This window comes from Sus scrofa, chromosome 6 (genome assembly GCF_000003025.6).
Source record: "Sus scrofa isolate TJ Tabasco breed Duroc chromosome 6, Sscrofa11.1, whole genome shotgun sequence".
Classification (NCBI taxonomy): domain Eukaryota; kingdom Metazoa; phylum Chordata; class Mammalia; order Artiodactyla; family Suidae; genus Sus; species Sus scrofa.
In genome coordinates this window covers 150,105,585-150,132,091 of record NC_010448.4, presented here as the reverse complement: position 1 = coordinate 150,132,091, position 26,507 = coordinate 150,105,585, and the positions used below count along the sequence as shown (strand labels likewise).

General features: G+C 48.5%; 1 protein-coding gene and 1 long non-coding RNA gene across 8 annotated transcripts in view; one reads left to right on the top strand and one right to left on the bottom strand.

The window, feature by feature from the left end:
• The window catches only part of KANK4 (KN motif and ankyrin repeat domains 4), a 79,040-nt gene extending 53,576 nt beyond the window's left edge, over positions 1–25,464 (bottom strand). For 3 of the 7 annotated variants that reach the window (XM_013988892.2, XM_013988889.2, XM_021096556.1), the window contains exon 1: positions 20,863–20,945. Coding sequence is in view for 1 of the 7 variants with exons in the window: in XM_013988888.2 (XP_013844342.2) it covers positions 25,086–25,142 (57 nt within the window). In the remaining 6 variants the exon portion in view is untranslated. Of the gene's footprint in view, positions 1–20,862; positions 21,167–25,085 lie in introns of those variants that run through there. The other 4 variants (XM_013988888.2, XM_013988891.2, XM_003127954.4 and 1 more) reach the window with 4 other exon arrangements.
• LOC102165354 lies at positions 8,814–14,714 on the top strand. The gene is made up of 4 exons (XR_002345169.1): positions 8,814–9,066; positions 13,956–14,015; positions 14,107–14,277; positions 14,457–14,714. It is a non-coding gene; the product is annotated as an uncharacterized LOC102165354 (long non-coding RNA).

The window sequence follows — 26,507 nt, the reverse complement described above, 5'->3', positions numbered from 1 at the left end:
TTGTTAGCTATAAGTTTGTTTTCAAAGTCTGTGAGTCTGTTTCTGTTTTGTAAATAGGTTCACTTGTATTATTTTTTTAGATTCCACATATAAGTGATATCCTATGATATTTGTTTCAGTCTGACTTACTTCGGTCAGTATGATAATTCATGTTGCTGCAAATGGCATTATTCCACTTTTTATGGCTGAGTAATATCCTATTGTATGTATGTACCACATCTTCTATTTTTATTTTTTTTTTTTTTGTATTTTTGCCATTTCTTGGGCCGCTCCCACGACATATGGAGGTTCCCAGGCTAGGGGTTGAATCGAAGCTGTAGGCGCCGGCCTACACCAGAGGCACAGCAACTCGGAATCCAAACCGCGTCTGCAACCTACACCACAGCTCACGGCAACGCCACATCCTTAACCCACTGAGCAAGGTCAGGGATCAAACCCACAACCTCATGGTTCCTAGTCGGATTTGTTAACCACTGAGCCACAATGGGAACTCCTGTATGTACCACATCTTAAGGCATTCCTCTGTCGATGGACATTTCGGTTGCTTCCATATCTCGGCTATTATAAATAGTGCTGCAATGAACACTGGGGTGTATGTATCTTTTTGAAGTATGGTTTTCTCCAGATATACACCTAGGAGTAGGATTGCTGGATCATATGGTAATTCTATTTTTAGTTTTCTGAGGAACCTCTGTATTGTTTTCCATAGTAGTTGTACCAATTTGTATTCCCACCAGCAGTGTAGGAGGGCTCCCTTTTCTTCACACCCTCTCCAGCATTTATTGATTGTAGACTTTTTCTTTTTTTTTTTTTTTTTTTTTTTTTTTTTTGTCTTTTGTCTTTGTTGTTGTTGTTATTGTTGCTATTTCTTGGGCCGCTCCCGCGGCATATGGAGGTTCCCAGGCTAGGGGTTGAATCGGAGCTGTAGCCACCGGCCTACGCCAGAGCCACAGCAACGCGGGATCTGAGCCGCGTCTGCAACCTACACCACAGCTCACGGCAACGCCGGATTGTTAACCCACTGAGCAAGGGCAGGGACTGAACCCGCAACCTCATGGTTCCTAGTCGGATTCGTTAACCACTGCGCCACGACGGGAACTCCAATTGTAGACTTTTTCGATGGTGGCCATTCTGACCAGTTCATCTGAAGGTCTTACTGAAATGCAGATGCTGACCCCGTGGGTGTGGGGTGGGGCCTGAGAATTTGCATTTCCAACAAACTCAGAGATGCTGATGCTGCCAGTCCGGGTACCGAGAAGCCAGGCCTGTGATGGGTGTCTGTCTGATTGGGAAGGGATGGGAAGGCATCCAGCTGCCCTCGGCACAATTCCTAGCTCCACTGCCTGCAGGCTGTGTGACCTTGGCCACATCACTCTAACTCTGAGCCAGTTTCCTCAGTTAAGAAAGGGTATAAGAAAGTACTACACACTTTAGAGGCTGTTCTGATGGCGACATGCCTGGTCTTAACACAGCACTTGGCTTGTAGAAAACACTCAAACAGAAGCCGTGATTGCTGTTCTTTCTAAGGGAAGGATGAGAATAGTTAAGTGCGCAATCGTTGTTCATTGTTTGGTTATTTTTAATTGCCAGCTGCCATGTGGCAGGATAGGCCTGGTGCCAGGTAGCCCATGACCACCTCCTCCTCCCAGTGGCTCTGTGTGCAAGGCCAGGTGTCATTTGTTCCGTTTTGCAGATTAGGAAGCTGAGGCCCAGAGAGCTTTAGTAACTTGGTCCAAGTCACAAGTCACTTGGTCCAAGAGAGTGAAAGGCAAAGGCTAGGCTTGAATTCCGACTTTCCTGCCTAAGTTTCTAACCACCCAGACGGAGGCATGGTGCTGTCCACACCTGCCTGCAAGGCCTGGATGGAAGGAAGGCTAATGGGCTGATAACACGTGGCTCCAGGAGGGGACAGAATACAGAACCAGGTCGTAGAGGTGGAGGACTGGCAGGCGCAGGTGGAGGACCAGCAGGTGCAGATGGAGGCCTCGAGATGGGAATGCTGAGCTGCAGAGGGACACTGGGCCCTAGAGAAGGGCTGCACCAGGCTCCACAAGGATTTGGATGCTCAGTAATCAAGACCAGAGCCTCAGAAGAATGAGGGCTGTCAGCCTTGTCCCAAGTATTCTGCTGGCCCTTAGCACTGCTCCTTGAAGATAGAGCCGTGACACAAATGAACTGATGGACTCATAGATTAATTAATATTTTAGAGGCAACTGATTTGGAATGGGTGGGCAGGATGTATTGGCGTGGGAGAGAGATGTTCACTTCTGGATTTTTCTTCATTAAAAAGGGAGCAGTTCAAAATAGAAGAACAACAGGAATATTTCCCTTGGAGCGCGGCCAGCGCACACAATGCTTCCTTCTCTTCCCAGGCCAGGAGGCGTTGGGGGCCCAGCCCCTTGGCGGGTGTGCGCAGCCCAGAGGCTGCCGGACATACTCACCCGCTTGTGCCCCGGAGCACAAAGCCTCCCCAGTGCCCCCCCGCCGCCAAGCCCAACACAGATGCCTCCTTCACCACAGCTCTCTGCTGGGTGCAGTGTCAGCAGCCGCTGCTTTGAAAAGTCCCCCTCCAGGGCCACAGTGAGGTTCTTGTGGCAGGGTGTCCCCACTGCTGTGTGGAGACAGGAAGCAGTGATGCTTTCTCCACCATCCAGTCGCCTTCGCAGGCCACAAGGCATGGGTTTAACAGCCCAGCAGCTTGAGAGAAGGAAAGGGAGCCTTCCTGTTCAAAGATCAGCCTCTATGGATGGTGTTCAGTCATTCATCAGAAACCATTGTGCAGGCCCAGGGCTAGGTTCTGTGGCTTCATGGAGGAAGAAGACAGGGAATTAAGGCCCTTTTAAAGGATACAAGGAACTTCTTCGCAGAACAGATACTGACTCACAGACTTTGAAAAACTTATGGTTTCCAAAGGAGACAGGTTGGGGGTGGCGGGATGCACTGAGGGTTCAAGATGGAAATGCTATAAAATTTGGTTGTGATGATTGTTATACAACTATAAATGCAATAAAATTCACTGAGTAATTATAAAAAAAAAAAAGACCCTTTTAAAAATTCATGGTTCAGAGTTCCCATTGTGGCTCAGCAGTAACAAACCTGACTAGTACCCATGAGAATGTGGGTTTGATCCCTGGCCTTGCTCAGTGGATCAAGGATCTGGCGTTGCCATGAGCTGTGGTGTAGGCTTCAGATGCAGCTTGGATCCTGTGTGGCTGTGGGGTAGGCCAGCAGCTGTAGCACCAATTTGACCCCTAGCCTGGAAACTTCCACATACTGTGGAAGTGTCCTTAGAAAGACCAAAAACAAAAAAACAAACAAACAAAAAAACCAAAACCAAAAAAAACCCCCAAACCAAAAACCCCTCATGGTTCAAAACAGGAGGCAGCAACCTAAATAAGGACACATGGTATCACAGGGGTGGGCAAAGGCACAACCAATGGCCACGAAAGAATCACAGTCTGGTATCTGAGCTGGGCTTTGAAGGATGAATAGAAGTTCACTAGGCAGACTAGGAAAGCAGTCCTCTAGCCTGGAGGTGAAAACATGTTCAGTGGGCTTGAGGAAGGACCAGTGCACCAGGCCTAGCATATAGGGCTGGAGATGGGGTTTGGGGGTGGCCAGAGGGTGAAGTCAGGAGCTGGAGATCAGCTCATTTTATTCCGTGGAGATTAGGAAACCCACAAATATTCTTCAGCAGATGAAAGCTGGGTTTTGGTACAGCTCTGGCTGCAATGAGGGTGTGAGTGTCCCCAGAGCCTGGCCCATTAGTAGACAGTAAATATTTACAGAATGATTTTGAGAGGGAAGAGTAGAAAATCTGACAAGAAATCTGATCAGATGTAATGCTTTTCAGTAATTGTTCCTTTTGTGGTTTTTTTTTTTTTTTTTGCTTTTAAGAGAACAGTAACTTTTCTTCTCCTTTATTGAACCATCACGAATGTATATAATCTGAGATTGCAGGCATGATGACATAACGTCTTATACTGTTGGAAGTTTCCTGAGTGTTGGCTTGTCTTCCAGAGTACTTTTGTCAGCTCCTTGACAGCCGGGGCAATGCCTCTTGTGCTCTCCGCATTGTCCATAGCATCTGTCCTGTGCCTCGCATACAGTAGACCCCAGGAAAGCAGAACCATGAAACAGGTCCACAGAGCATGAGAGGGAGGCAGGCTCTTGCAATTAACTGGTGCAACTCTCTCATTTTACAGATGGGGAGACTGAGGCTGGAAAAAGGGAAACATATGCCCTCTCTGAAGACGTGTGCATATCCCTACTTCTGGGCTCTGGTGCTTCCCAGTGGAGAACTGGGTTCGATCAAGGCTTTCAAGTGCTAACACTAAGGGTCAAGGCGTAGACTCTGAAATAAACCAGTGATGAGCCTGGGTAAGAGCAGGGAGACTAGGACACCAGCATACAAGCAACGTAGGCACAGAAGGATGTGTTCAGTACAAACACAATATGGATTCAATTCTTAAAAAAGTGCAATCTGGTGCTAGAATGGCTAAAGACAGAAAAGCCTAAAGATTAGGGGTGTGGGCTTCGGAGTAAGGCAGGCTTGAGCCAAAATTCCAGCTCTGCCACTTACCAGTGTATGTCTAGCAAATTCCCTGAACTCCCCCCCACCCCCCCCAGTGTCCACATATATAAAACAGGAAAAACACAATTTCCTCCTCACAGGGTTGTACACATTGTGCTGCTAAACATTTTATTTTATTTTTAACTTTTTTTTATGGAAGTGTAGTTGATGTTCAATGTTGTATTAGTTTCAGGTACACGGAAGGAATCTGGAAAAAACATATATTGTTTCTCTTCCATTATAGGTTTTAAATGTGACTCACATTATATTTCTTTTTTTTTTTTTTTTTTGGTCTTTTTTGTCTTTTTGCCATTTCTTGGGCCGCTCCCTCGGCATATGGTGGTTCCCAGGCTAGGGGTCGAATTGGAGCTGTAGCCACTGGCCTACACCAGAGCCACAGCAACGCGGGATCCGAGCCGCGTCAGCAACCTGCACCACAGCTCACGGCAACGCCAGATCGTTAATCCACTGAGCAAGGGCAGGGACCAAACCCGCAACCTCATGGTTCCTAGTCGGATTCGCTAACCACTATGCCACGACAAGAACTCCCACATTATATTTCTGTTGGGAAGAGCTGGTCCATAAGGCTACTGTGATATTAAGCGAGCTAAATAAATGTATCCAGCCAGTATCCTCGTTTAAGCATATGAGTGTATCTGAATAGCTCTAAACAGAATAGATAGGTTTTGATTTGTTGGATGTGATTATAGAGGGTGAGGGAGATGCGAGCTGAATTAGGAGAGGGGTCCTCTGTGGGAAACAGGAAGAGGATTTTATGGTGTGCTACTGATTGAGGCAAAAAAAAGGGGGGCCAAACATCAAAAATGATACCGAATGTTGGAAACACCCACCAACCTACCAAAGGTGACAAAGGTTGGCCTCCCCTTTGGTGTCTAGGCTCTGCACCAGCCCATTCTCCCCAGCTCTGCGCCGCCCCCTCCACTGACCTTGGGATGACCTCCAAACCCATCCCTTTATCTGGTCTCACCAGTCCCTCCCAGCACACCAAGCCCAACCACCTCAGGCATTCCAGAAAGGCTTCCCCACTGGCCAGAATGAGGGCCCCTCCCGCAGCCCTCACTCTCAGGAGCTTCCTGCCAACAGTTAGAAAAGGAGGGAACCTGATATAGCACGACTCGCATGGCTTGCAAGCCAAGACATCCAGATCTGTCCACTTTTTGCTGCGTGAGTTGGACTCCTATCTCAGGTCCTCTGGGCCTCTGCTGCTTCACCTGTCACGTTGTACGGACTGAAACCTATTGACTTGTCCGAGGGTTCAATGAGCTAACGAGAGTAAGAGGTCTTTGTGAAAAATGTGTGATACAAATGAAAAAGCACATGGTCATCTAAAGGCAGAAGGGAAGGAGAGAAGTGGAAAAGGGAACATCAGTAGCAGGAGGGGATGCCTTTTGCAAAGATAAGGTACGACTCCCCCTTGTACTCAAAGGGGCTGGCTTTCCCCCACTGGCAAGAGAGCGCCCCCACGAAGGGCAGGCCCAGGTCACAGCCTTCCTATCCACATACCTGGCTTCAGGCATCCTCCTGCAGCTGAATAAATAAAAGTGAGCCCAGAGACAGTGTCCTAAACAAAATCGGGCGGCATCTGTTAATGAGCTGCTTCAGATTTTAACCTGACTCCGCACTGAAAGGAGGATTTTAAACTCCATTATGAAACGTTGTGATTCACCCCAGACTCAGCCTCATTCCCCACAGCCTCCCATCCGTCCTCTCCCAAGGGGGCCAAGGGTGGAGGATGAGGAATCCAAGGAATGAAAGACATTTTCTCGATGGTGTGATGGGCTCTGATCACCCAATATCCAATAAGCTGTGCTGAGCACATTTGCATTCTAGTTAACTCTCATCCTAACCTTTGAAGGAAGGAATCATTACCTCTATTTTATAGAGCAGAGAACGGAAGCTCAGAGGAGCACAGAGGGAACTCAAAACCAGCTCTTACTCTCTTTAGGCCTAGAGGTGATGGAATGATCTGCAATATGTTCAAGATGGAGCATTAGGAGAAAAACGTAGCAGAACAGTATGGGAAACCTCTCTTCTCTCTTTTATTTTTTGTCTTTTTAGGGCCACGCCCGTGGTGTAAGGAAGTTCCCAGGCTAGGGGTTGAATTGGAGCTGCAGCTGCCAGCCTGCACCACAGCCACAGCAACGCCAGATCCAAGCATCATCTACAACCTACATCACAGCTCATGGCAACCCTGGATCCTTAACCCACTGAGCAAGGCCAGGGATTGAACCTGTGTCCTCAGGGATACTAGTCGGATTCGTTACCGCTGAGCTATGACAGGAAGTCCAGGAAACCTCATTTTTATTAAAAAAATTTTTTTCTCTCCAGATATATATGTGAATATATCTAGATCTATACAAAGATATAGTTAGATCTCATATGGATATTGTGCCAAATCTAGAATAATACAGTCTAAACTCTCCCATTCTCTAACTACCAATTCTTGACAGTTTGTAGAGTTTTCTCCTTCATAGGCTTTTATGTTACTTTAAATGTTTGCTACTAACTGGTATAATATTTTTAATAACTTATTAATACAAAATTTCCAGTAGGTTTTGTTGAGTATTTCAAATTATAAAGACCACCTGCTCACAGACACTCCAAAAGCTATTGAAAAAGTAGAAGAAATTATCTCTTTTCCATTAGTTTTTTTATCAAAAAACCACATGAATTTCACCTTGTCCTTCAAGAGTCCAATGTTTTAAGCCAAAAAGTTTACTAAAATAAGGTGGTAAATGTCTTTCAGTGCAGTAAAGATTCGTCCAGGACAGGTGTGTGGGTGTCCATCCCTAGCAAAGACTCCATGGTGTAGACCAGTGGATCCAATGACTCACCGCAGGGCCCCTCAACTCCAGCTTTCCAGGCGTCCCCTCCCACCCTTCACTTCCTGGAGTTTCCTTCTCAAGTCAGCATGCATCAAGCATCCCATTTTTGCCACCTAACTGCGAGTCCACAATTAAAATTTCCCCAAGGAGTTGTAAAATTCATTCCCGAATCTAATAAAGGAACCAAAATGTTAATGGTTTAGAATTTTCTTTCTCCTCCCTTGTAATGCATTAGCATCTTATTTGGAGCTTTCTGAACATACTGTATTAACTCAAGAGTGATTTGAATGGTGGAGAGTATTCAAGCTAATTGGCCAGGGAGAGATGCAACCTGTGACGGTGGGCTGCAGGGACATCCTGAATGTCCACCATTCACCTTCTGGCCAGGTCTTCTGGCCACTCACCTTCTGGCCACGTGGGAATTAATTCAAGGCTCGTGTTGCCAGACCTGATTTTTTTTTTTTTTCTGAATGACATCAGGAATGCAGATTTATGTAAAATCTGATCTTTTAATATTGACTTAACTCTTTTCTTTCTCTCTCTCTCTTTTTTTTTTTATGCTGTGCATGTCCAACAAAACACACATTCAGGCAAAATGTCTCCTGTGTGCCCCCTAGTTAGGCATCAAAGTGGTCTCAGCCCACCTTTCCAGTCTCATCCCCACCTCTTCTGTCCCTAACAAATGCTACCACACCTCATCTTGTGCCTGAACACACCTGTGTCTTTGCTCACGCCGCACCGACCCCTTCAGGACGCCGTTTTCTGTCTTTTCCACCAGAGTCTTTCCCATCCTGCAAGGATCTGCTCAAATTGCGCCAACTCGCCTAATCCTAAATATCAACCTCAGTTAATACTGCCCCCCCTCCAGAAAGCTCCATCCCCTCCATCAGATGTCCCCTGACTCCAGCACTTTGCACATGCCACTTCTCATTGCCATTATTTCTTCACATGAAATCTTTCTGGCTGTGTAGCCCTGGGAACTATGTCTAGTCACTTATGATGGAGGATGATAATGTGCAAAAATAGAATGTGTACATGTATGTGTAACTGGGTCACCATGCTGTGCAGTAGGAAAAAATTTGTATTGGGGAAATAACTTAAAAATAATAGTAATAAAAAATAAAAGAAAAAGAAAAAAAAATCTTTCCGGGATTTCCCATCGTGGCACAGTGGAAACGAATCCGACTAGGAACTCTGAGGTTATGGGTTCGATCCCTGGCCGTGCTCAGTGGGTCAAGGATCCGGTGTTGCCATGAGCTGTGGTGTAGGTTGCAGACGTGGCTTGGATCTGGTGTTGCTGTGGCTCTGGTATAGGCTGGTGGCTACAGCTCCAATTAGATCCCTAGCCTGGGAACCTCCATATGCTGTGAGTGTGGCCCTAAAAAGACAAAAAGACAAAAACAAAAACAAAAACAAAAACCTTTCTGGTAAAAAAATAAAATAAATTGAGAAAAAAGGGAGAAAGGATGTTTTGTGTGTGCCAGCTATGACTTTGGTACTATTCTTATTTTACAGGAGAGAGAACCAAAACTCAGTGAACAAGTGATCCTCTGGAGCTCTCCATATGTGCCATAGCTATGCATCTTCTGGACTTCCTTCTGCTCCCGATGCACAGAATCCTAATCCTGCTCCTTCTTCCTCCAGCTGGTGAGTCCTACTCAACCCTCAAGATGCTTCACTACGGGGGTCTTCCCCTTCTCCACACACTGGTCAGGATGGGTGACCCCCCCCAGCCCCAATTCTGGGTTCTGACAGGTCCTATAAGAATGCCTGTCAATACATGCATCAAACTGTCCTGTCATCAGCATCTGATTCTCTCTCTCTGTTGAACTGGACACTCCTTTTCTAGCCCAGGACCTGGCCCAGAGCAAGTACTCAGTCAGTATTTATTGGATGGCAGGAAAGAAGGGAGGAGAGGAATGATGGAGGGAAAGGGAAAGAGGGAAAGAGGAAAGAAAGGATAGTCAGAGCCGACAGGCAATCAGCAATCATGGGTATAAAGCCCCACTTCTGCGCTAGAATGGATGCTGGCTCTTTGGTGCTCCAGTCCCAAAGCAGATAACTGGGAAGATTCCCATCGCACCCTTTCTGCCCCACCCCCAGAGTGGGACAGGCACATGGCAGGTTGCTGCTTGGCTTTGGGGCCCCAGGAACGAGCATTCATCTGCCACTCTTCGTTCCTGGTCTCCAGCTCTAAGGAAAGTGGTTGTCTGCATCAGTCAGGCTCTGCTCTGGAAGGAGAACTTTGGTTATGATGAATGATGGTGGGGATGCATCTTCCCCAGAGGCTAGCAGAAAAGCACACAGGAGAAGGCCCGGGCACGGAGAAGGGCTGCCAACAGTTCTCACTGCCCTGGGCAGACAAGGGGGAATGGAGTGTTTTGTGTTGTGTTTTGTTTTGTTTTGTTTTGAGAGAACCCTGGAAGTGAGGCGATCTGCTCTGGGGGTGACTGAAAAACACCTGTAACACTGCCCTCCACATATCCACCCACCCTGATTCACAGCCCAGGAGGCTGGGCCAAGCTTCTTCTCTGGCCCAAGCCAAAGAGAACCATCCCGCCTCTAGAAAAACTGCAGAGAGTCTAGCCTAGGTTGATGTTTCCAGAAGTCCAACTGGCCTCTCAAAGGAGCCGTTTATGGAGTTCACGTCGTGGCTCAGTGGTTAGTGAGCCCAGCTAGCATCCATGAGGACACCGATTCGATCCTGGCCTCACTCAGTGTATTAAGGATCTGGCACAGCCGTGAGCTGTGGTGCAGGTTGCAGACACGGGTCGGATCGCATGTTGCTATGGCTGTGGTGTAGGCCAGCGGCTACAGCTCTGATTGGACCCCTAGCCTGGGAACCTCCAGATGCGTGGGCGTGGCCCTAAAAAGACAAAAAGACCTAAAAAAAAAAAAAAAAAAAAAACCCAAAAACCAAAGCAAAGGAGCCGTTTACATCACCCAGTGACACCCACTGTGCGATCAAAGGGAGACGCAAAACCCTATCCTCTGCCCCACCACACCACCAAAGTCACACCAGGAGGGAGGCCAAGGATTCCACTCCTCCAGGGGATTCAGAACCTCGGAGCACTGGCCTAGGAGGCAAACGATCCGGGGAAAGGTCACAGGGTCCACCTTCTCCCAGGACCAGAGAGAATCCCCAGGTCCTCTCCTACCCAGACTCCCCATCCAAGCAGCCGGGGCGGAGGAAGCAGGGTCCTCCTCCCTCCTCCTCCTCCATCTCCTCCCCAGTGACCCACCTAGAAGGTCCCCCAGCCCCCAGAGGCTGCCAGTCCCCAGCTCCAGGATAACTCAGAAGAGCAGGCTCTGGGTGAGAGCCTTGGGCAGTCAGCACTTTAGCTCAGTAAATCCTCAACAAACCAGTAAGGTAGGATCTTTTATCCCATTTTAAAAGTAAGAAAATGAAGGTCAAAACCAATTTATAATTAGAAAAGTAATCTTGAAAGGAGGCAACATTAAAACAAAAGACTTTGAAAAACCAAACAAACTAATAAGAACCAGCTAGAGAAGTGATCAAATAATCCTACTGCATTATAAAGAAAAAAAAGCAAAAGCCAATTTTATCGACTGTTTCTTACGCGTCCAATGCTTGATGTCCACGATCTCATTTCATGCTTGGGGTAACCCCAAAATGCAATCTCTTATTATCTCCATTTTACAGATAAGAAACTGGGCGGCAGGGCAGTCCTGTGACTGAACCAAAACGCAGGGCATTTTGCTTTTCCGTGGCCACAGTAGTGGGCTAACAGGTTACCCTTCAGAGGAACATATTTGCATTTTAACAGCTCTCTGGAGAAGACAGAGTAATCCAAAGGAATGAAACGACTCTAACGCCAGGAATTTCAGGCCTCAGCCCTGCCAGTGGGCAGAGTTCTTAGGGCAAGGGCCTTTGGCACCACCAGGCATCACCCGAAGGCGGCCTCCCACGGGCCTGGCTCACACGGGACTCCATTCAGCAGCTGGCAAAGCGCAGGGTACGGGGGCAGAATGAGAGAGAAGATTAGGTCAGAAGGCCAGTCCTGAGGCAGGCACAAGAGTGGGGCAAGTGGGCAGCTGCAGAAACACATGATTCCAGGTACTCCACAAATGTCCCCTTGTCCCCGAATACCAGCCTGCTGACCAGTGTGGAAGAGACATTTCCAGCATCAGTGTCAGGGCCAGGCCAGGTGCCCGTGCAAGAGGCCTGGGCTCTCATTCCAGCCCAGTTACACACCCCTGGGCCACCAGAGCCCCCCACCTGCCATGGCTGGTCCTTGGTAGCCTCATCAGTGAGATGAGAAGCAAGGAAAATCTAGGTAGCCAGTGAGGTTTCCTAAAGACAAGCTCCTAGAACAGGTACCAAGGATGGGCAATGGGGTCCTGAAAAGGACATTGAAGAACACGGTTCATTTGCTTTTATCCAGGCTCTACGGAAAAGGACTCCCCACCAGGGCTGCACCAAGCACAAGGACAAGGAGGGGCGCTTATACCCAGATGGGACAGTCTCACAAGTAACATGCACAGATTCTCTGCTAAGAGGAGTGATGCCTGCCCATCACAGACCAGGTTCTGGGGCCTCAAGGAAGCCCTCCTAGAGCAACTCATGCATGAAGAAGATGGAAGCCATCGCTGCTCTAAGCAGAGAGTGGAGGCATTTACCTAAAATGAAGCACTAGAGAGAGGATGTGCACATTTAAGGAAGGATGAAACAGTACCTCCATTTCACAGAGAGGAGAACCGAGGCTTAGCCTGGCCAGAGCCAGGAGACAGAGCCAGAGGTGGGACCCAGTTCTGCCTGATCCACAGGTTTCACTCTGAATTTTTATCCTGTCCTGACTCCTGTAGCATGGGTCCTTGGGAGTGGATTCAGGGTGGAGAGGGGACCAAAGGAGGAGTGAGAACATCCAAAAGGCTCAAGAGAAGGATGGGGAGACAGGAATGGAGAGTAAGTACCTTCTTAGCCCAACAAATCGGCAGCCATAGCTTTTCCAAACAGACTCTCCTGTGGTCGCCTATAAGTGGTGTTTAAGAGTACAAGGTTCTGGAAGCAGGCAGATCTGGACTGAGCTCCTGGCTCCACCATTTAATACCTCTGTGACCTGGAGCCAGTTGTTTGCCCCTTGGAGCTTCACTTTACTCACCAACACAATGGGAATGATAGTCTTACTTATTGGGCAATTGGTGAAGATTAAATCAGTGCTGTATTGAAAGGGTTTAGCATAGTGTCTTGTACATGGTAAGCGGCTGGTAAAAGCAAAAAACCAACCACTATTCTTTTTTTTTTTTTTTTTTTTTTTTGGTTTTTGTCTTTTGTCTTTTTAGGGCTACACTGGCGGCATACGGAGGTTCCCAGGCTAGGGGTCGAGTTGGAGCTACGGCTGCCGGCCTACATTACAGCCACAGCAACACCAGATCCAAGCCATGTCTGCGACCTACACCACAGCTCAAGCAACGCTGGGTCCTTAACCCACTGAGCGAGGCCAGGGATTGAACCTGCAACCTCATGGTTCCTAGTCGGATTCGTTTTGCTTTGCCACAGTGGGAACTCCCCAACCACTATTCTCATGTTGCTGGGATGGAGGGAGGGTTTCCTCTCTCCAGGCTTCCTCCTCAAAGTCAACATCTGGTCCTGCCACTTCCTCCCCAACCCCTCCCTCCTCCATTCAGCCTCTTTTGCATTCCCGCCATTTCAGAAGCCACTTCAAAGCTATTCTCTCCCATGCTTCTCTTCCTTCCCAGGATTCGAGCTTGCATTTGATCAAGTGATTCATCACTTAGCCTACACAAGCTCCTTAACCTCTCAAGAACTTAATTCTCCATTCTGTGGCTGTTTCAATGAACTGGCTTCTATGGGATGGGCAGTCAACGCGGGGGCTGGTGGGTTTGCGGGCTGATAGAAATTACCGAACTGGTTGCCAGTGTGTGCCTGCAATTTGTAAATTTACCTCTTGGTATATATTAAAAACCTTCTACCCAAACCACAAATTATGTGCTTTTGCAAATTTGCCAAACTATTAAATGAAATTTACTACTGCTCAAGAATGTCTTGCACTAATTAGACAGAGATAGATGGATATATGAAAGATTAGGGTTAGGGAGGGTGGGAAATTGGGAATTAAAGCTTACTGATTTTCCGCCAGGAGTGTTAACCCTTTTCATGCCATGAACCCCTTCAGCAGACTGATTAAGCCCAGGGACCCTTTCTCGGAACGTTTTAGAATATATAAAATAAATACTTAGCATGACTATAAAGAAAACCAATTACACTGAAATATAATGATTTTTGTAAAAAATGAATGTGTAATACAGAAGTATCTGTTCCTTATTAACACATTAAATAATAAGCTCTAGCAGCAGGTATAATAACTGCTGTAATTTCAAAGCTGTGATGGGCATAAATCATAGTTCCAGATATCTATGGCAGCTGAAATGTGATATGAAAATATCTGTGATTTCTACTGATGACAATGTCGGAGGGACTGCAAATATACTGCGGTTTGCTGCCTACATTCGTAATCGAAGAAGATGTTAAACAGAGATTTTTTTTCCCCCAGCCAAGTTCACAGATTCCTCTGAATTCTACACATGAGCCCCTTCAGGTTATTAACCCACAGGTAAGAGTCTCTATTAGGTCCTTCATAACTCAGAAAGTATCTATGCTGGGCATATTCCTGAATTCTAGCTCACTTTTGTCTCTTTCTCAAGGAATCTCCACCCACAGCCCTTCCCGCTTCCAAGGTCAAGTTCTCTACATATGACCCTCCTCTGGCCTCCCCTCCCCTCGGATTGGCCAAAGCTGACCAGAGACTGGCCCCAGCTTCCAGAGAACCGAGCTCCGACAGCAAGAACCTCTCTGGAACTTGAAGTCAGATGAAGGTGAGGTTCCTGGGATAGTAGGGGTGGGGCGGGCAGGTGCTGAGTTGAGCCAGTGGCTCTCACAGCGAAGACCACCTTTCACTGGTGAAATAACCTTGAACTCAGAACCCTCTCCCCCCATCTCGTGGATGCCTGGCCCCCTTCCAGGCCTCTGCTTAGATGCCAATACTGCATTTTAGGGCTGCTCCCTCTCTTCATTAGAATCAGCTTGAGGGAGTCTCCGTTTTCAAAATCAGAAGAGAGCCCTGCGTCGTCAGTATCACCAACAGCACGTTCAGATGAGGAAGATGAAGTTCAAGAAACGTGAGTTACTTGCTTAGGCCTCCAGGGCTAGGAATCCTTTTTTGATGAAGAGAGAGATGATGGCTTTGATGGCCTTTATTATTTCTGTTTTTATTTTATTTTATTTATTTATTTATTTTTTGTCTTTTTGTCTTTTCTAGGGCCGCTCCTGTGGCATATGGAGGTTCCCAGGCTAGGGGTCTAATCGGAGCTACAGCTGCTGGCCTACGCCAGAGCCACAGCAACGCCAGATCCAAGCCTCGTCTGCCACCTACACCACAGCTCACGGCAACGCCAGATCCTTAACCCACTGAGTAAGGCCAGGGATCAAACCTGCAACCTCATGGTTCCTAGTTGGATTCATTAATCACTGAGCCACGATGGGAACTCCTATTATTTCTGATTTTAAAATCGCACACATGATACGTGAAAATTATCTCTGAAAAACACTCAGCCATTACTGATGACACGGCCCCCTGCTACACACACTCGGTTTACACCTAAGAAGTATAGACCCTGACCAGGCTACACTCAGCCATCACCCAACTTGACATTTTCTTTTGTCTTTTAAACCTTTCCCCCATTGTAGAACGGCTACATTTTCCAAAGCAGATGGGAGTGGGATGGTAAGGACCAGCTGATAAACATAGCACCTGGAAACACTCAGCCCTGCTGTCTGGTGCCCTGCTATGAAAATCAAAATCGATTTCACTGAGAGCCAGCGTCTCTGGCTTCTAAGCAGAAAGCAGGCTGTGGAGGAGAAGCGGCACCAAAGTCTGCTCTTTTATCTTTGCATGGAGCAAATTATCCCCAATGTCATATTTCTCTCCCCCTTGTCACTTGACGTCAGAGCAACAAACTAGAAATGCATAAACATAGCAAAGAAGACACAAAGGATCGATCCTTCCACACAGTGGGGGGAGAGCCACCACCAAATTAAAACACACACACACACACACACACACACACAAATCCAGACAATAAGTTAATTTTACTTTGGGGAAAAATCAGAGAGGAGGAAGGGAATCAGGATTTGTGGCTTCTCCCACAATGCCTGTGTCCCCAGAAAGCTAGATGAGGGACAGGGCCCAGGCCTCAGAGACCTGGCAAGACAGTGAGGCATTCCTTTCGAAAACAGACTTCTTTTCCTTGGAGAAGGAACATTTAGCTGGCTTCTTCAGACACCACCAATCCATAACTGCCTGCATATCACATTAACCATCTCCTTGAAACCTTAGGGCAGCATTTCTTTTATCAGGGAAACTAACTGCCACAAGCCTATGCTCATCTTTCCTTTAATCCTACTTTGAAACATTATCCATTGTAAACTGGAAACATCACAGAAAGGCCTATTAAAAGCCTCTCGGTCTAAACTCGGGGTCTGGAAGATCCGCATGCTGAAGCACAGAGAGGTTAGCGGTCCAGCTGTAAGTCACACAGCTGGTTAGAAGCGGACTTCCGAGCCCAGGCCCCTTCCCATGGATTCTGCCACAGAATAGCAGAAAGTGGTCAGCTGTCTGACCTCCAGAGACAGAGAGCTCTGTCAGTCCCAGTTTTATCATTTACGAGTTCCATATCCCTGAGCAAGTCACATAATGCCTCCCTTTCCCCATCTACACATCGGGGATTCTGACTGTAACTATCCCTAGGAAGACTGGAGGCATAGACTATGCCAAGGCTTGCCACACATGGACCCTATTACTGTACTGTACTGCTCCTGTTTCGCACACAGAAGTGAATGGACCTGCCAACTGAAATGGGGTAACTGTATCCACACGACAGCCCAGAGACAGGCAAGAAAAGACTGTGAGGAAACCCATTTTACAGTTAGGAAAATTTAGTTCCCCTGGGAGATGGTATAACTTGCATGAGATCAAGGTTCTGTGGGGTTTTTTTCTTTAAAAATTTTTTTTTTTCTTTTTAGGGCTGCGCCTGTGGCACATGGAAGTTCCTAGGCTAAGGGCTGAATCAGAGCTCCAGCTCCAGCCTACACCACAGCCACAGCAACACTGGATCCAAGTTGCATCTAGGAGTGCTCCACAGCTTGCAGCAATGCCGGATCCTTAACCCACTGGTTGAGGCCAGGGATCCAACCTGCATCCTCACAGACACCATGTTGGTGCTTAACCCACGGAGCCACAGCAGGAACTCCAAGATCATGTTTTAAAATCGAGCACATTCTTAGCTGTCCTAACTGTCCTCCCTACCACGCCTCCCGAGGAATGGTTGGAATTAGATGTAAAAGCTACCTCTTCCTTCTCCCTCGAGAGCGCAGAACCATGTATCACTAGCTCACACTCTGTGACCCTTCCTTATGAACTGGAATCAGTACAGTGCCTGGTACAAATCAAAGACCCAATGATGTTTTGATGAATGCATGCATTACTGAATCATCGAAGATCTGGGTCTGCAGCTAAGAAGGCACTGCATGGCCCAGCTGCCCGAAGTAGTAGGTAGCCAGCTGCAGAAAGCAGGAGGCAGGCAGGCAAGAGGTCCAGGGGCAAGCGGTAAGAGCCCCATTGTCTCCATGCCTTCCCCTAGTCTGCTCTACGGGGAAGAAGCCTTTGACAAGGCCAAGAGCTGGGCCCCTGATTTCAAAGGTCCCATCCAGAGCATTTCCAAACCTGGCCCGCCTGGCTCAAGCCGGGGCCCAGAGGACAACTGTGAAGCACACGTGACCCTCCTCCAGCTAAAACAGATGTAATAACACCACAGGCAAGGGGCAGGGAACAGGCCAGGGAGATGGCCCATCTGTCTTCCTAATTGTCAACTCTGCCCATAACAAGATTTGTCTCCCTGTCACACCTAAGGCTGCTACTGAACTGAAGCAAAACCAAGATATCCATCTTCCAGCCATGAGCAGTGGCCTTCACAAGGAGCCAGGGACAAAAAGAGGCTACTTGGCTAAGTGAAGAAGGGAGAGTGGGAAGGAGCCCTGGACTGAGATTCAGGAGCTGGGGGGGTTGGGGGGTGTGTGTGTTTGGGTGGGGTGGGGGGAGTTCCATGCACTTGGCCAGCTGCAGGTGGTTACTGCACCACACTGGGCCTCTGTTTCCTATAAAATTAGTTAAAAGTTCTGGAAAGTGGGGTCAGGGAGTTCCCGTCGTGGCGCAGTGGTTAACGAATCCGACTAGGAACCATGAGGTTGCGGGTTCGGTCCCTGCCCTTGCTCAGTGGGTTAACCATCCGGCGTTGCTGTGAGCTGTGGTGTAGGTTGCAGACGCGGCTCAGATCCTGCGTTGCTGTGGCTCTGGCGGTGGCCTGTGGCTACAGCTCCGATTCGACCCCTAGCCTGGGAACCTCCATATGCCGTGGGAGCGGCTCAAGAAATAGCAAAAAAAAAAGAAAGTGGGGTCAATGCAGGGAGAGGGCTGTGAACCATGTGATATTATGTGCACAGTATTTGAGGTGAAATGCATTTGGAGAGAATATTCATAATTTTCATCAGAATCTCAAAGATATATGTAACACTCCCCACCCCCCATAAAAAGTTAAGAAACTAGACTAGGCAGTTTGACTCCAATATGCATTTACTTAGCACCTTCTCTGGGTCCTTCTCTATGCTGGGTATTCGAGACACAAATACGACAGGAGGGTCCTGCCTTTATGATGCTCAGTGCTGTCCATTTACACTCACTGTGACAGCAGTCTTTCCCAGAGTTTTGGAAACACAGAAGAGAGAGAATTTGACTCTGGTCAGGAAAGACCTTCAGAGTCATGGGGGAACCTTAAATATTAATATTGAAAGCTGAGGAAGTTCCTGTTGTGGCTCAAAAGAAGTGAATCTAGACTAGTATCTATGAGGATGCAGGTTGGATCCCTGGCTCACTCAGTGGGTTAAGGATCCAGCATTGCCATGAGCTGTGGTGTAGGTCACAGACATGGCTTGGAGCCCATGTTGCTGTGGCTTCGCATAGGCCAGCAGCTACAGCTCCAATAAGACCTGTAGCCTGGGAACCTCCATATGCCGTGGGTGTGGCCCTAAAAAGACAAAAAGGAAGGAAGGAAGGAAAGAAAAGAAAGGAAGAAAGAAGGAAAGAGAAAGAAAGAAAGAAAGAAAGAAAGAAAGAAAGAAAGAAAGAAAGAAAGAAAGAGAGAGAGAAAGCTGAGTGTGCATTCACTAGGTGAACAGGTAGGAAAAGTATTTTAGCACGAAAGGGCAGCGTGTGCAAAGGCAGTGCATGTTCCAGGAACTGCTTGAAGGGTAACTGTGAGTAGAACATAGAAGATGCTCAGTGAGGGAGGCAGAGTGGGGGGAAGAGGTGGAAGCCAGAAATGAGGCTAGAAAGATAAGCAGGACCCAGATTAGGAAATGCCATGTAAGCCACTCTAAAAAATTTTATATTGTAGGCAATGCATTCGTTCCAGTTTTAAAAGTCTAGGATGACCAGACCCACCACACCCAGTATGGATCGTCCCAGATTTTGACAGAAGCCTTGGTCAGTTGTGAGCACAGTGGGCAACAGGGAACAACTGGAGAAAAGGACCCCTGCCTCTTGGCACCTCGAGTGCTCATGGGCTGTCTGACCAAGGTGCTGATGGTAAGTGCACACGTAGGGGGTGAATCCCACACTGGCATGTCAGTCTCCCCTTCTCTCCCAGCCAGGGGGACCCCAACTACCCACCACCGTGGCTGAGAAAGGAAGGTACAGACTGGCCCAGGCAATGGGATGCAGAAGTAAAGGCACATGCCCATGTGGGCTCCTGGGCATCACTTGGTCAACAGTCTTTCAGTCCCTCTAAAGGACTCTGCTGCTTGCCTCAGGGCCCTCTCACATGCTGTTCCTTCTGCCAAGAAGGCTCTTTCCACCCTGTTCAACAAGTTACTTCGTATCAGCCTTCCAGACCAGTGACTACTGTATATCATGGAGTCTCATAGCGCCTTTTCCTTGCCTTTCAAAAAAGTCGGCACCATTCATAACTCTATATTTATTTGAGGGATTTGATGCAAGTCAGTCTTGGCCACAGGACTGCAAGCTCCATGCGGTCAGACAATGCCAGTTTTGTTCATTTCTGTAGCCCACTACCTTGCAGGGTACCTGGTACAGAACAAGTATTTGTTGATTGAAGGAAAGGCTGATGTGGGCCCTGAACCATTCCGCATTGTCACTGCCTTTCAACATTCCCCATAACTCACATTATGGTCCAGTGAGGAGGAGGTGTGGACATGGGCGGCAGGACTGAACGTGAAAAGGCAGTGTCAGAGGGAACTCTGCCTCTGGTCCCAGTGTGTAGCTCTGTGTCCTCCTGTGTCCTGTCTTGAAAGGCTCTAAGGGAATCCACATCTGCTTTACCCAAGCAGGTCAGCAGGAATCATGTTCAAGATGCTTTCTCCCCAAACCTCAACCCCCTCACTGAGCATTTGATCCTTCCTTGATCCTACTTGATCGGTAGGACGTTGCTCAGGCTTGGGGGGGGGGTGTCAGCCTCAGGCAGAAGGAGGAATCCCCTCCTCCGTCTCCTGGAAAATACCTCCTCCTAGCCCTCCAAGCCAGAACCCGCGGGCCCTTGGGCACTAAAAGGGCTGGTTCCTGCAGCCTTGGCAGATGCTCAGGGCAAGTGCAAATTCAGACCATGGAGCTCGACTTTCCAAATCCCATGCTAAGTAACTGGCCACTCTGCTGGGACAAAGTACTTGGGGTCAAAAGTTTGACCTCAAGGGGAGCGATGAGAGGTGGGGACATCTCACCAAGTGGTGTGCAGGCTCTGCAATGTGCCCTTGGCGGGGCGGAGGCCAGCGCACCCAGCCCCGCAAGAGGCCCCACTGCCTCCACCCAAGGTCGTGGCCCAGGAGCAGCGCTGGAAAGTTCAGCCAGGGGCCGAGGGGTAGTAGGGTAGGAACAGGGGGCAGGCTTTTACGGAAGAAAGGAGACCAAGAGCTCGATTCCAGGTAGTCCTGGGAGCCGGCGGCAGGGCGCCCCAGTCCCTCAAGCCGCATCCCGGACCGCAGCGCTGGGCTCGGAGGCGCTGGGCGGGGGCCGCACCATCCAAGCCGCAAGGACAGCGCGGCCTCCCGCTCCCCACCGGTCTCCTCGGTCCCGACATTGGGGCGCGAGGAGCAGGAGAGGCGGAAGGCGAGTGGTGCCCGCCCTTGGGCAGCCCCCTCCCCGCGCGCTCGCGGATCCCAGGCAGGGGCGCCGGGTTGGCCCAGACTGCCGCAGCGTCTACCTTAGGGGAGCCGACGATGCGACGCGGGGAGGGGGCGAGGCGAGCGGCAGAGGAGAGGGGACGAGCGCTGGGGCCAAGATCAGCGTCGCGCCGGGCCGCTGTGGGCAGAGCCGGGGTGGTGGCCGAGCGCCTTACCTTGGCGAGCCGCGGGAGTCCAGCGGGGGGCGCCGGCTGTGCCTGGGGCTTCGGGGCGCACGCAGCCTCCGGGTGCACAGTCCCTATCCAGTGCGCGCTCCCCCAGGCTGGCGCACCCTCGTCGTCCGGGGCACGCACCCCCTTAGGCGCCCTCTCGCCGGCGGGCTCGGCCTGGGCGCCGGGCGCACACCCCGCGGGGCACACCCACCGTGGCCGCTGCGGGACTAGCCAGGCGCGGGCCGCCGAAGCTGCGCCCGGCGTCGCCGGCTGCCAACACCACCCGAGTCCCCGCCTTCGCCAGGGGAAAAAAAGACTCCTGACGCGGCGCGGGCTTTGGTGTGTAGGAAGGGGCGGCATTGCGAAACCGAGGGAGGGTCTTAGCCTCGCCAAATCCAAAAAGCTTTTGGACGGAGTCGGGAAGAAAAAACTTTTTGAAAAGAGACCTGAAAACTAATTCTGTGTGTAGCGCTTTTCAGATTTCCAAAGTGCCTTCATACGCATTTATCTTGGTTCCTCTTTACTACAACAGTAAGTAAATGTTGGGGCATTTCTATCCTCTTATGGATGCAAAGACACCGTCACAGGCGGTAATGAGTTGCCCAAGCCAGGACTAGAAGAACCCTGTCTGGGTAACGGAGTCCAAGTGCCCGGAGCTAAAGTACATCGCCCCGTGGATTTTCACATTGCAGAGGTGGAAGCAGGGGCGGGTGTCACCGAACTTTTCTTTTCTCTTTCCTAAGGTATTTCTTTTTCCATTTGCTTGTTGGTTGGTTGGTTGGTTTTGCTTCCCAGCCGTCGCTTTGGCCCCCCCTGAGTCTTTGGCTTCACACTTTCACCTTTCACCTCCCACAATGCCTTTTATCAGTTCAAAATATTTGCATTTCAGTCCCTTACCTCGAATGACCAGCTCACTAAGTGCCATACAGTGAACAATAAACCCTAGGAGAAAAGAGCTGGTACCGCCCCAATTTACTATTAGGTATGGGGAGGGGTAGAAGGCAGAGGAGCCTGTGGGACTCCAGACTCCAGCTCTGACTCACTGTGAGCACGTTTCTAAGGATTCACTGGTCCCCTGTAAAGCCTAAACAAAGGGGTTTCATTTTTGACATTGAGACTGTGGAGGAGGAAGATCATTTGGAGCAAGGGACACTCCTGGGACTTTCATTTTCCCATTTCGATGGAAACGTCGAATCATTATAATGATTTTGCGTCTACTAGGGCTCCATTAGAAGCAAATCAATGGTCCTAGAGCAACAATAAATGGCACAGCGTCTTGGCCTCAGTACTGGGAATAGTAAGGAGTGGTGGGGCCTGCGGTTAGCCTAAGGGCAGCTCCAGGCTCCTGCCCACGTGAAAGAAAGGGCTGCTGCTACCCAACTCTCATCAATTTTTACCATTTTTCAAGAGAAACTATAAATCCAGATACCCAGATGAATTTTCCCAATTTGTTTTTGTTTGTTTCTTTTGATGGCCACACCTGTGACACATGGAAGTTCCCAGGCTAGGTGTTGAATTGGACCTGCAGCTGCCAGCCTACACCACAGCCACAGCAATACTGGATCCCAGCTGCATCTGCAGCCTAGACCGCAGCTTGTGGCAATGCCAGATCCTTAACCCACTTAGCAAGGCCGGGGATTGAACCTGCATCCTCACAGACACTATGTCGGGTTCTTAACCTGCTGAGCCACAACGGGAACTCCAAAGTTTCCCAATTTGCTGATAACTCATTTTAAAAATGCTAAGCTCTTGATATATGTCAACATTGTTCAAGCCAAATGAAACTAGTTTATGGAACAGATCCAGCCCATGGAGCAGAGGTTTGTGCCCTTGAGTTTAAGGTACTTCACACTGTTTCATTTGGGCCTCCTGTTGCCTCTGCAGGATGGACCCAGCATGGGTTACTATGTCCATTTTATGGAAGAGGAAACCCCAGTTCTGGAGGTTTCCGTGACCAGCTCAAGGTTGCATAAGCTAATTGTTAGAGCTGGAACTGAAAGCTAGGCATTCTGATTCCTGATCCTGGAGCCTTTTCTCTCTGTATCCTCTGATCTCATTAAGAACTTGTTTCTTGGTTTCCAGGCATTGCGAGCCAAGTTAGGCATGAGGCTGGCACTGGGGTGTGGAGACATAGCACCTTTCCTAGGAAGATGCAGCGGGAGTGCCAGACTGCTGTCCTCGAAAGCTCAGGCTGATGACTCAGAGATGAAGCTGTCTTGAAGCTAAAGCTGAGTCAGAGAAAGCAAGGTCTGAATTGGGACAGCTGGCTCGAGTTCCCCCTGTGGCACGATGGGATCGGCAGCGTCTTGGGAGTGCTGAGATGCAGGTTCTATTCCTAGCGTGGCACAGTGGGTTAAGGATCCCAGCAAAGTGGGTTAAGGATCTGGCGTTGCCACAGCTGCAGCTTAGGTTGCAATTGTGGCTCTGATCTGATCCCTGGCTCAGTGACTCCATATGCTATGTGGTAGCCAAAAAAAAAAAAAAAAAAAAAAAAAAAAGAAAAGAAAAAGAAAATGAATTGAGGCAGCTGGGGCTTCTAAATCTGAGATTAGTCTATTGAGAAACAGGATGAAAAACAAAATAAGCAAATACATTCACCTCCCAGCCCTTCACAGAACTATAAGCCATGGATACAGAGACACTGGCTAGAGCATCGCCTATTTCTCCTGTCATGACAGGAAAGCAGCAATGGTCAGACTGGGAAGTGGACCCTTGGGCAGTCCTGGGAAGAGACGATCCTTTGCAGATAGTAGGTCTTCTAGAATCTCAGGTTTGAGCATTTGCACTGCAAGACCCGGCCTGGGCCTTTTAGACAGAGTGAGTCTGAAAATCCAATTTAGAATGACTGGCACAACACTGCCATAGCCTGGAGCTCCGTAATCAAAGGACTGAGCAGCAAGCAGAGAATGGAGTGCCTCCTTGCCCCCACCCTTTGCTGGAATTTTGGGTGGGGGTCGGAGGCTTAACAAGTATTCACCCTCTGCCATGTATGTGCCAAGCACTGCATGGAGCATTTTACATACAAGATTTTACTCGGCAATAAAAAATGTGAAAGAGCTATTATTCTCCTATCAAGAATGGTGAGGCATGGTGTCACTCGCCTGAGGACATACAACTAGTAAATCGGGGAGGCGGGATTCTAACTTGGGTCTTGGTGACTCCAAAGACTGAATCCACTCTAACTGAGGGCCTGGAAATTGCAGCCCACGTGGAGATGGGTCACTCAGGTCCTGCTTGGAGAAAGGACACACCAGCCAGGGGTGTATTGTAAGGCTTAACAACACGCTCCCAGGGGGGAAACGTGTGCACAGATACAGTCAATTCTCATTATTTGAGGTAGTCCTATAAAGTGGCAGCAAACACTGAAATTGCTAATATTGAACCATTGCTCCCAGGGGAAGTACAGAGTTAGGTTCCTACAAGCCTTTGGGCACATTTTCATCAGCTGATCAATACATAACCTTGTTTTATGAATTTTTTTCTTTTAAGGAAAAAAATATATATATATACACACACATTATATTTTTAATGTGTATCATGAGTTCATTAACATTGGACTCATGGCCAAGAGTGCTATGACTCACACCTGAATAAAAGTTATCTAGCTGTTGTATTTTCTCCAAAAAACACATCACAGCCTTGTGCTTAGGAACACGGGTAGCACTGCAGCATTATGCTCTGGGGCTGTCTTAAACATGAAATCACCTACAAAAGGTGTGAAAATACAAAAACGTACCACCAAATAGACTGCAAAATGGAGACTTGTTTACAGCATGAGACTGAAATATGAAGGGAGAAGGTCACCTTGCAACCTCAGATAGAAATGGGCACAGCAGGTGACTCAAAATTTTTACCAGTCTGCACATATCCACGAATGACTGCAAACATGCTGCCAGCACCGATTTGGGTTTACAGATAAATGTTAGCAAGTCAGTGAATTTGCAAATACAGAATCCACACATTATGAGGAATGGCTATCCATATGTGTATCCATATGTGCCTTCTGGCCCTTCATATCCACTCCCTATCCCTCCAGGTTTATCCCCCATTATCCTCCAGCCAGACTGGACAGTTCACCAGTCTCCAAATAGGTCCCACCTTTGCCTCGCTTTGTGACTGAGTGCAAGCCACTCCCTATGCCTGGACTCTTCCTTCCTTGCCTCTCCCCCGCCCCCCACATACACCTTGTCTTTCCATGTCCAAATAATTCTGCTAAGGAACTCTACCTTCTGCATGAAGGCCTCCTGATGCCTTGGGAATTTCTTCGCCCCTGGGACCACCATGGCGTTCTGAAGCCTATATCAGACCCTGCTCCACTGTATGGTCAGGCCACTCAAGACGGCTGTTTTCTTGCTCTGGTACATCCCTCGCTGAACAAGTCCCTGCTTCACCTACACTCTGCTCATATGACTCTTCAGTTCTCCTAATCATAGGGCTTAACAGTAATGGCCTATGGAGTCTCAGCTGCTGGTTTCCCTGGTAACTGATGAGCCAGCCTGAGGTCAGTGCCCCCTGTAAACGGTAGCCTCCTTCTCCCCGCAGTAGTGAAGCCTGTTGCCATCGCCGGCTGTACACAGTGAGGGTGTCCCTCCAGGACATCTCTGGACTTGTAAGGCTGCCTATTCCTCCATCGCTGATGTCTCCATTGCTATCTCCAGGCTCTTTCTTCAGTCTTGCAGCTGGAGAGTTACAAGGTTTGCAGGCCCCTGGGGTGCAGCCTAACATTTACCTTGTGTTACAAGGCCGTCTTAGTGATCTTCAGAAAACACAAACCTGATCGTGCCACGCTGCTGCCTAAAACTCCTCCCTTGAAGGCATCCCCTGCTCTAGGCTAAAGTCTGGATTCCTTAAAGAAGGCGTACAAGTCTAGCCCCTTCCTCCCTCTCCAGCTCTTCTAGTCCCCCCCCCACCACCGCCCCATCCTCACCCTCTAGCCACGCGAGATTCCTCTTACTACCTCTAACACTCTGGCTTCTTCCCTGCCTCCTCTTCTCTAACATGCCGTGTTTCCTTCTGCATGGAATTTCCCTCCTTCCAATTCTTGGTCTAGGTAATTAGTCCTCATCCAACAAGTCTCAGCTTAAACACCCCTTCTGCAAGGACTCCTTCTGTTGTACCCCAGTTTTCCCCTGGCCTAAGTTAGGAGTTCCCGGTCTCCAATAGCATCTCTGCCTGTCTCCTAACACTCAACACAATTTAAATTACATAGTATTGCCCATTTCTCCCAGAAGATTGTAATTACATGAAGAGAGGCCTATGTCTCATTTGATGTGTTTCAGCATCTGGTTCAGGATCTAGCACATGTAAATGTAAATCTTGGCTCTCAATGAATGTTTTATGAATGAATAAGTAACTAAATCTCCACTAGGTCTTGAGACCTCTTGGGGAGTGATAGGAGAGCCAGATAGGTAAAATAATTACAGAGATTTCCAGTTTGCTTTTACTTACTCGGGATGTTAAATTACTGCTATGTTGGTATTTTATACCACACAGTTAATTCTAAATTCAAAAAAGTTATCATTGTTGTTAAATTCAAGAGGAATATGCCCTCACTACATTACATCATACACAAAATCATTTAGATAATGTATATTAAAGCTTGAAAGACAATAAGCTTCTAGAATGTAACATAGAATATTCATATTCTA